This window comes from Rissa tridactyla, unplaced genomic scaffold, assembly GCF_028500815.1.
Source record: "Rissa tridactyla isolate bRisTri1 unplaced genomic scaffold, bRisTri1.patW.cur.20221130 scaffold_535, whole genome shotgun sequence".
NCBI lineage: Eukaryota > Metazoa > Chordata > Aves > Charadriiformes > Laridae > Rissa > Rissa tridactyla.
Genome location: NW_026529744.1, coordinates 20,541 through 35,004, shown reverse-complemented (window position 1 = coordinate 35,004; position 14,464 = coordinate 20,541). Strand labels below are relative to the sequence as shown.

At 51.6% G+C, this 14,464-nt stretch overlaps 1 protein-coding gene across 1 annotated transcript in view; it reads left to right on the top strand.

Moving 5' to 3' along the window:
• The first annotated feature begins 1,671 nt into the window (after positions 1 to 1,671).
• BICRA (BRD4 interacting chromatin remodeling complex associated protein) overlaps positions 1,672 to 14,464 on the top strand; it is a 29,830-nt gene continuing 17,037 nt past the window's right edge. The window contains 4 exon segments of the mRNA XM_054187643.1: positions 1,672 to 1,915; positions 12,310 to 12,355; positions 13,037 to 13,079; positions 13,462 to 13,527. Coding sequence (XP_054043618.1) covers positions 1,828 to 1,915; positions 12,310 to 12,355; positions 13,037 to 13,079; positions 13,462 to 13,527 — 243 coding nt within the window. The 5' untranslated portion in view covers positions 1,672 to 1,827.

Here is a 14,464-nt window from a genome sequence, read left to right as displayed (position 1 = left end):
AAGCAGTTTTTAGCCCTTTTTAAAGCAGGTTTTTTAACCCCTTTTAAAGCAGTTTTTAGCCCTTCTTTGGGGGCAGATTTTTACCCCTCTTTGGGGGGGTTAACCCTTCTTAGAGCCCTTTTTTACCCTTCTTTGTTTTGTTTTTTTTTTTTAACCCTTCTCAGAGTAGATTTTTACCCCTCTCTGGGGCATTTTACCCCTTATTTGGGGGGTTTTACCCCTTTTGGGGGCAGTTTTTACCCCTCTTTGGTTTGTTTTTTTTTTTTTTAACCTTTCCTGGAGTAGTTTTTTTACCCCTCTTTGTGGGTTTTTTTTACCCCTCTTTGGGGCGGTTTTTACCCTTCCTTGAATACAATTTTCCTCCTTGTAACCGAATAAATACAGATATTTTTCCTAGCGTCTTCATAAGCGTTAAATCCCTGCAGCGCTGCTTATTTTTGGGCTTAAAACCACCGCTTTCAGCCAACTAGAAGGAGGCAAACGTGCTCCTCCCTTCCTGCTTTTATTCCCCAGTTATTTAATTTTATTTTATTTATTTTTTTTCCAGCCAGGATTCAGAGGCATTTATTTGAGGAAGGCGTGGGGAATCTGAGTGATTTTTGGGGGCAGAAAGCCGTTAATTGCTGGATGACAATATTTCGTTAATAATATTTTTGGGGTCCCGTGGTGTTTTTTGCCTGGGCGACGCAGTCCCCAGCGCATTAATAGGGATTTTGTGGCTTTATTTGTCTATAAAATAACTCAGGGAGCTGTAATTAATAAAAAATTAGGCCGCAGAGGGTCTCTTCCGGCCTGATTTGGGGTGTTTTCATCCCCACCAGCTCCATATCGGTGCCGGTTCTGAGCTTTTTCCACAAATCCCTCTAAAAACACCCTAAAAATAAAATATTTCCAGACTTCTGGGTGGATTCCATCCCCAAAATTGCCTTTAAACCCCCATTTTTTCCCTCCCCGCAGGGCCCCATCCCGCGACAGAGGCGAGGGGGTGACCTCCTCTCCCCCAGCAGGTGACACCCTGTTGCGGGGGGGACCCAAAAAAACCCCACCCCATGAACCCCCAAATTTTGGTGCCGTTTCATGCAAAAACGGGTCGGTCCAGGGCACGTCGACGAGGCCTCCCCCGAACCCGCCGCCTTCCCGAGCCCCAGCCGGGAGGAACCGGCGGCCTGGCCCTTCCTGGGGGGCCGGTCCTGCCTTCCTCGGGCCCGCTGTGGTTTTCACTAGCCTGCTGCCGGCTTTTGCTAGCCCCGTTCCGAGCCCCGGGGCCGACTCGCCTCTGCGAGCCGCGGAGGGGGGGGGGGGGTGGGGCGCGTAGCGTATGTAAATACGTTTTGGGGCGTGGTCTATGCAAATACAGCGAGACGGGGCGTGGTGTATAAACACAAGGAATGGGCGTGGCCTATGTAAATATTGGGTGATGGGGCGTGTCGTACGCAAATACGCAATGTGAGTGGCTGGTGGGGGCGTGGAGTATGCAAATGTATCGAGAGGGGGCGTGGTCTATGTAAATACTCGGCCGTGGATCAGCGTATGCAAATAGATAGCGGTAGGGGCGTGGCGCATGCAAATACTACGTTGAGGCGTGACGTATGCAAATCTACCGTACAGGGGTTAGCGCGGGGCGTGGTCTATGCAAATGAGGGCCTGTTGGTTGCGGGGGGGGAAGGGCAGACCGGGTGGGGGGGTGCGTTATTTTTCGCCCGCACCGGGCCGGGGCGTCCCCCCCTCCCTCCCGTTCCCCCCCTGCCTTTCGGTGTGTTTCCCCCCGCCCCGGTGTCGGGGAGCGGGGGGGGTGCGGGCGGCGATCAGGCACCGCGCTGAACCCCTATGTGTCGGTGCCTGGCGGGGTCCTGCCTCCGGAGCCCGTGCGGGGATGTCTGGGAGACCCCGCGCCGACTGCTGCTCAAACATCACGGTGAGTTTCTTACAATGCAGCAATTTCGCTTTAAATCGCTTAACTCCGCTACCTGCGGCGGCGGGGCTGGGGGGGGCTGCCCCCTCCCCGGACACCGGCCCGGCCGCTCCTTCTCTCCCTCCACCCCACCACCCCTCCTCTCCGTTCCCCGAGGCCCGGCCCCGCCGCCCCCGGACAGCCCTCCCGGTGCGGCGGCTGCGGGTCACGTCTCCGGAATACAATGTACCTCTCCAAAAAGGAGACGTCGCCTTCCACGGTCGCCACCCCCCAGACCCCCCCCACACACACACACCCCAGGCCCAAAAGAGGGGGCGCCGGCGGCCAGGCCGCCCCACACACACACACCCCCCTCCGTTGCCTCCGGGAAGCGCCCTGCTCGTCCCCACCTCCTCCCGGGCGAGGCGGGGGGGGGCTCGGGGAGAGGCCGCCGGTTCTGTGGGGCTGTCTCGGTGGCGGAGCTGCTCTCTGTATGTGTGTGTCCCCCCTCCTTCCTCTTCCTCCTCCTCCCTGGAAGAGGCAGGGATGGCCCTGGAAGCGAAGGGTTTGCAATGTCGGGATTAAAAACCTCCGGACCCGCCGGCAACACAAACTCGGGCGGCTGCGACCCCCTGCTCCCCCGGTTCAGCCCTTTTTGAGGGGAAAACATCCTGCGGGGGGGGATGTTCTGCTGGTAAAAGTAACTAGAGGCCGCTTTTGGGATCAAATGGGTGCCCCGCGACGCCTTCCAGCTCCCAAGTTTGTCCTCAGTGCGTGAAAAACACCTAAAAACACATCAGCTGAATAAAAACTACGGTGCGCTGCTCTTCAGGTTCTCTTCTAGTTTTCATTCGCCTGCCGCTCACAGCTTCATTTCCAGATGTATTTACCGTTTATGAAGTGTTTTGGCTTTGTTTATTTTTTTTTTTTTTATTTTTTTTGTGTGACCGATTCCGGGCGTGCGGTTTTGGTTTCTGCGGGCTCCGTAGTTTGCTCCGTACTCGAAACACAGCGCACCGGGCTCTCCTCGCCGGGTGGATTTTCCCCCCATGCGTCTTTATTTTTTGGGGTTAATTCCTCGTTTCTGGTGGATTTCTGGTACCGTTTCAGGCTCTGGATGCCCGGACGTCTCGTTCGCCGGCGTAACTTTTTCTGGTGGAAGATGTATTTTGACCCAAAGGGAAACTGAGGCTTCGGGGTTTGTCTTCCCCCCTGCCCCCCCGCCCCAAGTTCAGGTGCAGCAGGACTGGATACCGAGCGCCGACTCGTGTGCCAAAGTCCTGCTTTCTAGCGGGATTCCTGTGGCCGTGGCACCCATCGGTGCCGTGTCCAGGGGCACCCATGGGCTGTGCCGGCCTCGGGACGAGGATTTGACGTAACGATGTCATTTTTTGTGCCTTTTCCTCGTCCCCTGCCGTCTGTGGGGGGACACTTTTCTGTTTACATCTGAAGCCTATAAAATATTCCACTTTTTTCACTGTCGGTTCTTCGCCGAGTAAACTAATTGTGCTGCTCTTTGATATTATGATGATTATTATGGTGATTATGATGATTATTAGGATTTATTTCTAGAATGAGGGGACAAGGCAATAGGGGCACCTTTACCCTGATCGTTATCCAACACCTTTTGGTGTTTAATTACAAGACGAGGGGCAGCTGAATGATCCCTCTCAAAACGTGGCCGGTGTTTTGCAGGAAGAAACCTCTTGATTTTTACCAAAAAAACTCCTTTATTATCAACTTCCTCCGCCGGTTTCTGCGCTGCTCCTCCCAGTACAACCCAGACCCATGCGGGGACTTGTGGCCGTCAAGTTGCCGTCTCTCCGTCCTCGGTTTCTTCCCATTCTTTTTATTTTAGCAGGAGGATGAGGAGGGTGGAAGGAGGAGACGACTCCATCCCTTTTACCAAATATTCTCGTTATGTGGTGCTTCGGTGACGATCCCCCGGCCGGGAGCTGGAATTTCGCCGCTGCTTTTTACTCTCGGCCACCGATTTCTCCTCTCTGGCAACGCTTGGCCGGATCACCCCTAAAACATGGTAGCCTCATTCATTTATTGGGGTCTTAATTATGGCGGCGTCCCCGGCTTTAAAGCCAAACCCGCTCTTTAGTTCGGAGTATAAATACATGGAATTTGAAGCGATGAGCTTGTCCGGTCCCTGCCTGGCTGGGGGTAGAGTCTGCTTGAGGTGTGTATGTTTTTTACAGAGCCGGAGTTTTTCCCCTAAAACCCACTATTTGTGCAGATTCACGCTTCTCCCCAAAATACCTTTGGTTTTGTTTTTTTTTTTTGAGGAGAAAGAGCCTATTTCTGTACGTTCTGGGGGGCACAGAGGGAGCGGCGGCGTTTTACGTGACGCTTTTTCGCGGGCTTTATCTTGTGTTTCCCGTCGTGGGGATGAAGCTGGACTTTGGGAGCACTTTTTCTTTCCCAAGTTTTCTTTTTTTTTAAACCGGTTTGTGACTCGGTATTTCTTTTTCGCTGTGCGAGAGACCGAAGGCTAAATTTAAAGCCTCGATAGGACAGAGAAACGTTCCAAATCCTGGCAGGAACAGAGGAGGGTTTTTCTCAAAACTTCGTCCTGTCGTAGAGTGGAATTTTGGCTTGAAGGTTTTTCCTTCGTTCTCACCAGAATTGGTGTATTAACGTCAAAACACGCGCCGTTAAAATCCAGCTGGATTTGAAATCGCCCATCAATGGTTTCGTGTTCGGTCCCGGTCTTTTCGCGGGGCCCTTTTCCCTCTTTTGGCCGTAATTTGGGTATTAAAACTGGAAACTTGTCCCTTAATGGCTGGGGGAGACGAGCTGTGAGACCTCGGCCGGCTAATTGCGTGGCTGTCGTTGAGTTGACCAGCGCTGCTTCTTCATTAATGGCCCCCTGGCGCTAAAAGTTAGCGTAGGATAGTAAGAATAATAAGAATGAATATGAATAATAAGAGTAATAAATAAGAATAATAAGAAGAATAAGTAGGAATAATAAGAATTAGTGCCCTGCCCGTTCTCAGCGGGGTGAGAAACGGCTTCAGACCCGCTCCAGGTGTGGAGGAAGGGGAGATTTTTGCCCTTTTTTTGCCAGAATTCACCAGGAAAATAGCTCCCTCGTGCCAAAACCCTCCGGTGCGAGCCTGGCTGGAGCCGTCCCTGTGTCGGTGACACCGGCGGAGCTGGGGATTGCTATGGCGACCGAGCCATCGTTTCATCTCTTGAGGTGCTTCTTCCCGTTGGCCAAGATTTCCTTGTTCTTTTTACCCCTTTTTCTACCTGTTCCGTCAAATAAACGGCGCCCAGAGGAGCTGCTCTCGCCCATCCCGGCGTAAGCAGACTCCAAACGCGGCAAACTGTCTGGCTAACAGAAATGTGATTTGATTTTTTTTTTATTTTTTTTTGGAATTTTTTCTGATAATACTCGACGCCTGACAGCCGCAGGTTGCCATGAGCCGAAATTCCTTAATCGCGCTTGGGTTTTGCTACGTAGCGGGGAGCTGTCGGGCTGCGTTTGGGTGCGGATTTGTCTGGAATATCGCTGAAATAGTTGAAAACCCTCAAAAAGGGAGTTAAAGCCGGAGCGATCGCTTGCTTTTTTTTTATCCTCCCGGGAGTTGACAAAGCTGGAAAAATTCGGTTACCTCTTTCCCGAGCTTATTTGGGCAAAAGAAACCTTTTCCCTCCCCACGGTGATCTAAAAACTGGAGTTTAATAACGTTACGGTGAATCCAAAACTCCCTGTCAACTTCCCAAGGTGTTTTCTTTGAGCCCTGCCTCCTCTATTCCCCCCTTTGCTCCTTCTCCGTTGGCGGATTGACCCCATTTTTGGTCATTTTTCTCTGGAGAAAACTGAAAACGGGTCGCAAAACCCCGCCTGGGGCTGAGGGGAGGCCGGGCTGGCTGCCGGCGGAGGCCGAAAATATTTCAGTTTACATTCAGCGCGTGTTTGGAAGTTGTTTCTGCTTCCATAAGGAGTCGAAACATTCGCCGGGCTTTGGCCGGAAAGGTCGCCGATGCGCGCCCGAGGAGGCATTCACCTGCAAAAAGCTCCTTTTTTGGCTCATTTTCAGAAGGGGGAGCTGGGAAATTGTCGGGAGAACTTCAGAAAACCGTCGAGGTTTTAGTTGCTTTTATCGGGCGTCGTTAAAAGCGGGGGCCACCCAGGGCTTTTCGGCCGGCCTCGGCCTTCGCACCTCTAGGACTGCACGTAATTGAGCGCGTTTCTCCTTTTCTTTTCTTATTTCTTGCTGATATTTGCTCCCCCTCGAATAAAAAGCCCCCACCACGCAGCACCCCCCGGCGTTAATTTGTCTGGTTTTGTGTCTGGGGCTCGTAAATCCGTGCCGCGGAGGCGGCGAGGACCTGCTTCCCTCTCCCCTTTTCCCTCTCCTGCGGATTCCCAAGGCTGTCGCACCTTTCCCGAGCGAGGAAAAACCACCTTTCGCATCCGCCGGATGAGCGTTATCTGGAAGTTTGACCCCCAAAAAAAGAAGCTGAAACACCCTTCCACCATTTTTTGGGGTCGGCAAACGGGGAGCAGCGTTTCCAGACAGGGAACGGTGGTTTTCCTCTTTTCCCCCCCTCTCCACCCCCCGGAAAATTTTCCTCCTCTTTCTCCAAAAAAAAAAGAGCACTTTGCCTCCCATTGTATTCCTCCTCCTCCTCCCGCTGCGGTCGAGGGAATGTGAGTCTGGAAATGATTTTGAGCCAAAAAAAAAAAAAAACAACCCAACCCGAGAAAAGCTCCCAGTCGATCCTGCGCAGGGGGAGGGGAGGGTGAGTCCCCGCCAGGAAACCCAAAAACAGGACGTTTTGCCTCAAAAAAGGGGGCAGCGGAGGGAAGAGTTGGGGAAAAAAAATTATAAATGAAGATCAAGAGTGAATGAATTATGGCAAGGCGAGATAGGAGGAGAACTTCTTTTGGTGGATTTAATTGTTTTTTGGAGCCGTATTTAAGCTAGAAACGGTACAAAAGTGGTTTTACGTTGTTTTTACCAGTAGGAAAACGTCCAAGGTTGTTCTTGAGCAGCCCCAACCTGTGGCTGCCGCCTCCAGGGACCCAAAATCGGGCGTTTTTCTCCTCATTTCACCGCTCCTTGGGTGGGAAGCGTCTACGGAATTCCTTCCGTTAAAAAAAAATTCAACCTCAATCACCTTAAATTTGACGTATCTACGGGAAATCCGTGGGATTGGAACTCCGGGAGCTGGTTCAAAAATACCGGAGTCGCCCTTTATGTGATAAAAATTGGGGTTTTTGCCTGTTTTCAGTGAAAATGGGGAACGTAAATTCCTTCCAGCTGGAATTGGGAAAGTACTATAAGCTGTAAAATGGGCATAATATTCCTGCTGTACGGAGGAATTTGGGTTTAATTCACCTCAAACGCCACCGGCCCTTTAATGCTTTAAATTTCCATGGAATTTGGTGCTTTTTAAAGATTTGTGTTGCGAAAATCCACTTGCGCCTCTCGCAAAATGGAATTTAAGGAAATGCGGGTTTTTTTAAGGAATTCCCGAATGTGGGAATGCTCGGGTTTTGGGGGTTGGTTTTGAGGACAGTGGCGCTGGCTGGAATGCCGGGATTTCTGCTCAAATTCCATCTTGGTTTTTCAAATGTGCTCTTTAGCCCTTAAAATCACTCCTAAAAGCCCTGTGTTTGGGGCATATTTGGGGTTCATATTTTTGGGATATTGATATTTGGGGGAATAATAAAAAAAAATCTCGACCCGGAGCGGTGGATTTTCTTTCCGCCGTGGGTCAAAAGGGTGTTGTAATTACGTCTCCGGCCCTAATTACGCTGATTGGGCTGGGGTGTACGTTGAGTATTGCCCTCGTTCCTTGGAGCTGCTCGTTAGGCATCGGCTCCGAAACGATTCCAAAGAGTTTTTCTTATTTTGAGGTATTAATTTCTCCTCTAACGCTGTGCCGGCTGCCTCAGAATTATGGGATTTATGGCGTCGACCGGAAGATTTGTCCCAAACGGTGAAAATAAAACGAAGAAACGCTACGGGAGAATGGCAAATTGTGGCTAATTCCGAGTTTCTCCATTAAAAATAGACATTTATCATTGGTATGTTCGGAATTTGGGCTGTTTCCTTTTATGTTTCTCCTAGAAAAAAAAAAAACCCCGCACCCGTAAGTGTTTATATTTCAAATATTTATTAGTACGGCCAAAATAAAATGCTTGTTTTCTTGTTTTTAGTTGCTGTTTTGGGGGTTTGTTTGCTTAGAAACGGGATTTCTGCAGGAATCCTTTCCTTAAATCCCAGGGAAATGCCGTCAGGAGAGGGACGCCGCGTTCCTGCGGCGCGTGGACACGGACATTTCCTTGATGCTCCCCAAATCCCGGGGGGGGGGAAATGAGAATTTCCAGCTTTTTCCCCCTCCGGAAGACGCTTTTGTCATTGCCAGCTTTTGCCTTTTGGGTTGATAGAAATGGAAATCCCTCGATTTTGGTTCAGTCGAGTCTGTCGTCCCTCGGCGGCAGGAACCATTGGAATTAACGGTGATTATCGGAGGGGTTTTCCGAGGGTCCCGGGGATAATTTGGCCACAAAACCTTACAAAACAACCCATTTTGGGACTGAAAAACTCGCTTTTCCCAAGTTTTCCCGCTCACTTTCTTGCCCGGGGTGATAAATCCAGGCTGATAAATAAACTCTTGCTGCCGTGAAAGAGGGAATATTTGGGACTTCCTTCCCCACCTTTGCTTTTTTGATAGATTCTGCGCAAAATTTGGGTTTCCTCCCTCGAAAAAAACTTCAGTTTTTTTCAAGCGTGGCTGATGTTTTTAGCAGAGCCATTGGATCGATGACCTCGGGAAGAGGAAACCTGAGGGAAATCGCAGGGAGAAAAGGAAACGGCGGAGAAAAAAACCTCCAAACCCGAAAAGAAAGCAGGGAATTGGGGTCGAGGTGTAACCGGAGCTCGCTCTGCGGTCGCCGCAACTGAAATAAAAGGGATTTATTTGATTTTATTTTTCTTTTCCGGAAGGGAGAAGTGTTTGCTCGACGGGAGGAAAACTTTCCGAAGGGACCGCGCGGCTTTTCCGCGGCTGCTGAAAATTGGATTTCTCGGCTCCCCTGTCGCAAGCCGTTTTTTAAGGCTTTTAAGTCATAATACACGTATTTTTAAAATTCTGTTTATTTTGGTTTAAGAGCGCGGGCAGGGTAAAACGCCCCGCGAGGCGACGGTGCGTTAGCGGAGCGGAGCGTTGGTAGGACTCTCGGTAATTAATAAAACGCGATTCCGTACCCGTTTGGGGGTTCCACCCCTCCTTGGCGCCCCCTGCTCCCCCCAGACACCGCGACACTGGGGACAAAGTGACATTTCCCTTGGGGGAAAAGCGACCAGCTTTGGACAACTCTGCCCTCGACTCGTTTCACGGGAGAAACGCCGCGTGTCCGGCTGCTTTTGAGGCTTCTTTCTATCCGCTTCTAGAAACTTCTCGTCTGGAGGATGAGCCCTTTTCTCACCCACTTCTGAGCCGAAAAACCCCTTTTCCCCACTTTTTATGGAAGCAATTTGGGGCTGGAAGGTGGGTTTGGTGCCAGCTCCGGTGTTTTACCGGCTCTTCCTTCGGATCATCGTCTTGGGGCCATGGGGGTGTCCGGAGAGTTATCCCCAAACCTTCCCGCCCTAACCCAAAATATATTCTCATCGTTATCTCTAATTGCAAAGGGAAGCTTAAACCACCGAGGGCTAACGATTGGAGCGGCTTAAATATGATAAAACAAAGAATAATTAGCAATTAAGGAGCAGGCTGCAGGTAACGCTCCGAAGGCAGCCGGCCCAACTGGGGCTACTGGTCAAACCGAAAGCGAAACCCGGCTCCGGGGGTGGTTTTTACCACCAAAACCCTAAATTTTGGGCACATCTGAGGAGGAAATTGCGCTTTCGGGACGAGGGAGGTTCTTTTTCTTTCCCGCGGGCGGGAAATAACTAAACCCTCTTCCTCTTTTGGGCTGCGCCGTCATCTCTTCCGTGTTCAATAAGGGTTGGGTTTCTTTTCCTCACCAGGATAATCTGGGAATTTGGGATAGGGGTTTGTTCCCTCTTAATTGCTTCTAAACTCTACAAAGTGGGTTTTTTCTCCCTCTTTTTCGAGAGCTCAGGATGTAAAGTTCGGTGTTTCCCTTCCCGGCCAAAGGCTTTTCCTTCCATCGCGCCACCGTTCCCGGCGTTGCGAGCTAAAAATAGGCTGAGATGGAGCCTCGTCGGCGAATAAAATCGAGTCAGAAGCAAAACAGGGCTGTAAAAGATCTCCGGGCAGCAGAAAGTTTCCTCGTTGCCTTTCCCTGGGGTTTTTCCGCTTTTTTGGCAGCGGCGTCCCGCGAAAAGCGCCGATTCCTGGCTGCCTTCCCCCCCCTCATCCGTCTCCGTCTGTCCTTAATTTCGGGGCCGGCGTCATTTTGAATGTTGGAGATGCAAATGTGGGAAGAAAATCGCGGCGGAGTTTGGCGGCTCGGGAAGAGGAGCGCGAGGTCTGGGAAAACACTGGGAAAAACTCCGGCGATGGCCGTTTTCAGATGAGTGAAAACGGCGCCAGGGTGTTTTACACGCGTTTCATGGCGGCGGGAATCGACTTCCTGCCCCGACGGTAGCGTTACGAGCGCGACTTGGGCGCGAAATAACCTCCGTGAGTTCTTACGGCGACATTTATTTCTAATTTTTAAAGTCTTCAGGGCTTCTCTGGGCTTGCAGGTTTGCGGCTGGGCAGTGCTCCGCGCCTGAGGAGCGAAACCAACCCAGGCGTGTTATTTTCTGGGTTAAAAAGGGGGAAAACGGGTCGTTTCGGGTCCCCGATCGGTGTTACCGTCATTTTTTGGTGGTGTTCTACCCCAACGATAAGGAAGATGCCACAAATCCGGCAGCAAAACGCATCCTTTCGGAAATCTGTTAGTCCTCTCTTTTGGTTGGCTTCGCCCACATTTCATGGGCTGACATCACAACTTCCCAGCGCTGCCGTGATGATGTCACTCGCCGGGCGTGACATCACCCTCGTTCTCCCCCTGAGAGCGTCGCCCGCAGCTCCTCCCTAGCGCCCTTTGCTTGGCCTCTGCTGATAAAAATCAGCAGGTTTGTTGCGGATCTTTAAGAAATATCATATATTTGGGGTCAGAATTCAGAGCGCCGCCCTGGGGAGGTGGCGGAGGGGTGGGCAACCACAATGGAGGGATGGGCAACCACGATGGAGGGATGAGCGTGGTGGAGGGACAGGCAACCATGGTGGAGGGTTGAGTGTGGTGGAGGGATGAGTGACCACGACGGAGGGATGGGCAACCACGATGGAGGGTTGACCATGGTGGAGGGATGGGCAACCATGATGGAGGGTTGACCATGGTGGAGGGATGGGCAACCACGACGGAGGGATGGGCAACCATGATGGAGGGTTGACCATGGTGGAGGGACCACGATGGAGGGATGAGCATGATGGATGGATGGGCAACCATGATGGAGGGTTGAGTGTCGTGGAGGGATGGGCAACCATGATGGAGGGTTGAGCGCGGTGGAGAGATGAGCATGGTGGACGGACGGGCAACCGTGATGGAGGGATGGGTAACCACAATGGAGGGATGAGCGTGGGACAGGCAACCGTGATGGAGGGTTGAGTGTGGTGGAGGGACGAGCGACCGTGATGGAGGAGTGGGCAACCACGATGGAGGGTTGAGCGGCCACGTTGGAGGGATGAGCATGATGGAGGGATGGGCAACCATGATGGAGGGTTGAGTGTGGTAGAGGGATGGGCAACTGTGATGGAGGGATGGGCAACCACGATGGAGGGTTGAGCGACCATGTTGGAGGGATGAGCATGATGGAGGAATGGGCAACCATGATGGAGGGTTGAGTGCGGTGGAGGGACGAGTGACCATGATGGAGGGATGGGCAACCACGATGGAGGGATGAGCATGGTGGAAGGACAAGCAGATCCCTTGGCCACTGGTCACGGGCTCATTTGGCCACACTTTTGGCTTCCCAGTTGTCTCACCCGTAGCCACCACTCAAGGAGCAGTGGTGATGGGTGGCCACCATCGGCTTGTCCAGCGCAGGGTGATATTGGTGGAGGGGCCGGTGTTCCTACTGCTGGCCGTGAACCTCGCGCCACGCTCCAGGCCGTCTGGTCCACCCTCCTCTGGCCTCAGTTGGCCAACGTCGAGCTGGGGCGCTGCTTAGGCTGGTAGCCCCAGTTGGGATCAACCCAAGCTTGACCTTGAGCTTGGCCAAAACCACCACAACGGGGCTTCAGGAGTGGCGGACGCTCCTCTGGGGGCTGCCCTCCGCTCCTGTCCCTTGCCATCGGGGCATCCTCCTCCTCCTCCTCCTCCTCCTCCTCATCGCTTGGGGATGGGGAGGCGAAACAGAGCGCGGTGGTGGGGATGGAGGGAAGGAGGAGGAGAAGCTCCGGAGGGTAACGTGATGTCTCTCCGCTCTTTGCAGTTGACATGGATGATGAAGACGGCCGGTGCCTGCTAGATGTAATTTGGTGAGTGAAGCCGGAGGGTTCCTCCTCTTCCGGGAAAGAGCGGAGGGACGGGAAGGGACTTCGGGCCACCCTGGATCCGTCACCGCATCCCCGTGGATTCACCGCAGCTTCTCCGGTGGCCGGGCCGGCTCTTCCCAGAGCCAAAACCCATCCCGGAGGGTCTCCGAACTCCAAAATCCTTCCCCGCGTGGGCTTTTGCTTCCTCCCGTGTGGCTCGGAGTGCTCTGGGGCGGAATTTTACACCATTTTACACGAGGAAAACCGTCCTCCTCGCACCCGTAACGCCGATAAATCCCATCCCTCCCCGTTTTTGCCCAAAATCTCGCATTTTGGGGGGGTTTTGTGACCCGTCAGCGGGCTGGGGATGTTCCTTAGCCGGTGGCCCAAATGATGATTTTTTTTTTCCACAGCCGAAGCAGGCTTGTTTTCCAGTAAAATCCCAATTAGGAAACGGCTGGTAATTGGGGTTTTGCGGAATTCAGAGGGGAAGGGGGGGAATAAGGTGGCGGAGAAGAATATCGACCTTCTCGGAGCGCCTCCGCCTTAATTTATATCCCTACTAAAACGCAACCGTGGGAATATCAACCGGTCCCCGCCCGATTGGAAGGGGGCATCAACGCGTTAATTAGAACAGGACTAATTAACAGCCGGCCCTAAACGCTTCCCTCTCTTGTTTTGCAGCGACCCTCAGGCCTTGAACGATTTTTTACATGGATCCGAAAAGGTGAGCGACGGCTTCTTTTTATTCCCCAAAAACTTCCACCCAAACTTCCGGGGGGCGGTGGGGGGTGGGGGTGGTGGAGTGGGGTTTTTTGGGTGGTTTTTTTTCCGGTTTTTCCAAAGACACACCCCCAGCCCCACCCCCAAATTTGGAATATTTTGAGTTTTTAAGGATTTTTTTTTCACCTCCCCGGCCAAGCGCAACCGGGACAATTTCTGGGGGTTTTGGGGCGTTTTGAGCCGAAACGGGGACGGGGAGGGACCTCGGCCAAGGGGCTGCCCGTCACCGCTCTTTTTTTTTTTTTATATATATATATATTTTCCCTTTTTTTTTTTTTTGCCATATTATATCTAAAGAAAGTAAATGAAAATCTTTTTAATTACAGATTGACAGTGATGATCTCCTGGACAACACAGGAGATGCAGCCAGTGCCTTTTTTGAAGGTGCTGGGGTAGGTATTTTATTTTTCATTTATAATCGGGGAATTCCAGCTTAGAAACCTTCCCTTTTTATTATTTTTTTGCCCTTTTTTTTTTTTTTTTTTTGCTTCTTTTTTTCCCGCGCGGATGGAAAAAATCCGCTTTTTAACCTTTGAGGCTGGAAAACGGGTTGGGGTTGGGGGGGGGGGGGGAATTTGGGGAATTATTTGGCGAAAAGTTGAAAAAAAAAAAAGGTGGTGAGAAGGAAAAAAAACAACCCCTTTCCGTCCCGCCGCCCCCCTCCCTCTCCTTGGACCGGAGCACGCCCTCCCCTCGCTGCCGCAGCGAAGGTGAAATATTGCCAAGTAGGTTGTAAAAAAAATCCTCTTTTTTTTTTTCTTTTTTTTTGGTTTTTCCCCCAAAAGCATGAGTTATTCTGCATGGGTAACGTTCAAGCATGAATTATATTATTTTTTTTTCGCCATTTCCAGTTGCGTTGTGGTAAGAATCTTCTTTTCTTTTCATTTTTCTTTTTTTCCCTCCGTTGCGCTTTATTTCTTTTTACCCAAACTTCGGGTAAAGCCGCCGATGCTTTGAGATTTACTTCTTTTATAGTTTGGTGGTTGGTTTTTTTTTTAAATTATTAGTTTATTTTTTAACTTCTTGTGTTTTACAGAAGCGCCGGGGCCGGGGGAGGGAGGGAGAATGTCCCAGGTTCGGCTGCATGTTGCTTTTTCCCTTTATTTCCCCAATTCTGTGCCCGGCGCAGCGTCGCCCTCGCTGTAGGGCAGTGGGCCGGCTCCTGCGAGAAAAGGGCTGGGTTTTCCTGGCATTTTTAGGCTTTTTTGTAGGAGAAAAAAAAAAAAAAAAGGCTTCCGATCCCGACTTTTAGGAGTCAGACGTGCTCAGGATTCTTCCCTTCGGTGGTGCCCAGGGTGGCCCAAGGCACCGTTAATTGGCTCCGCTGCT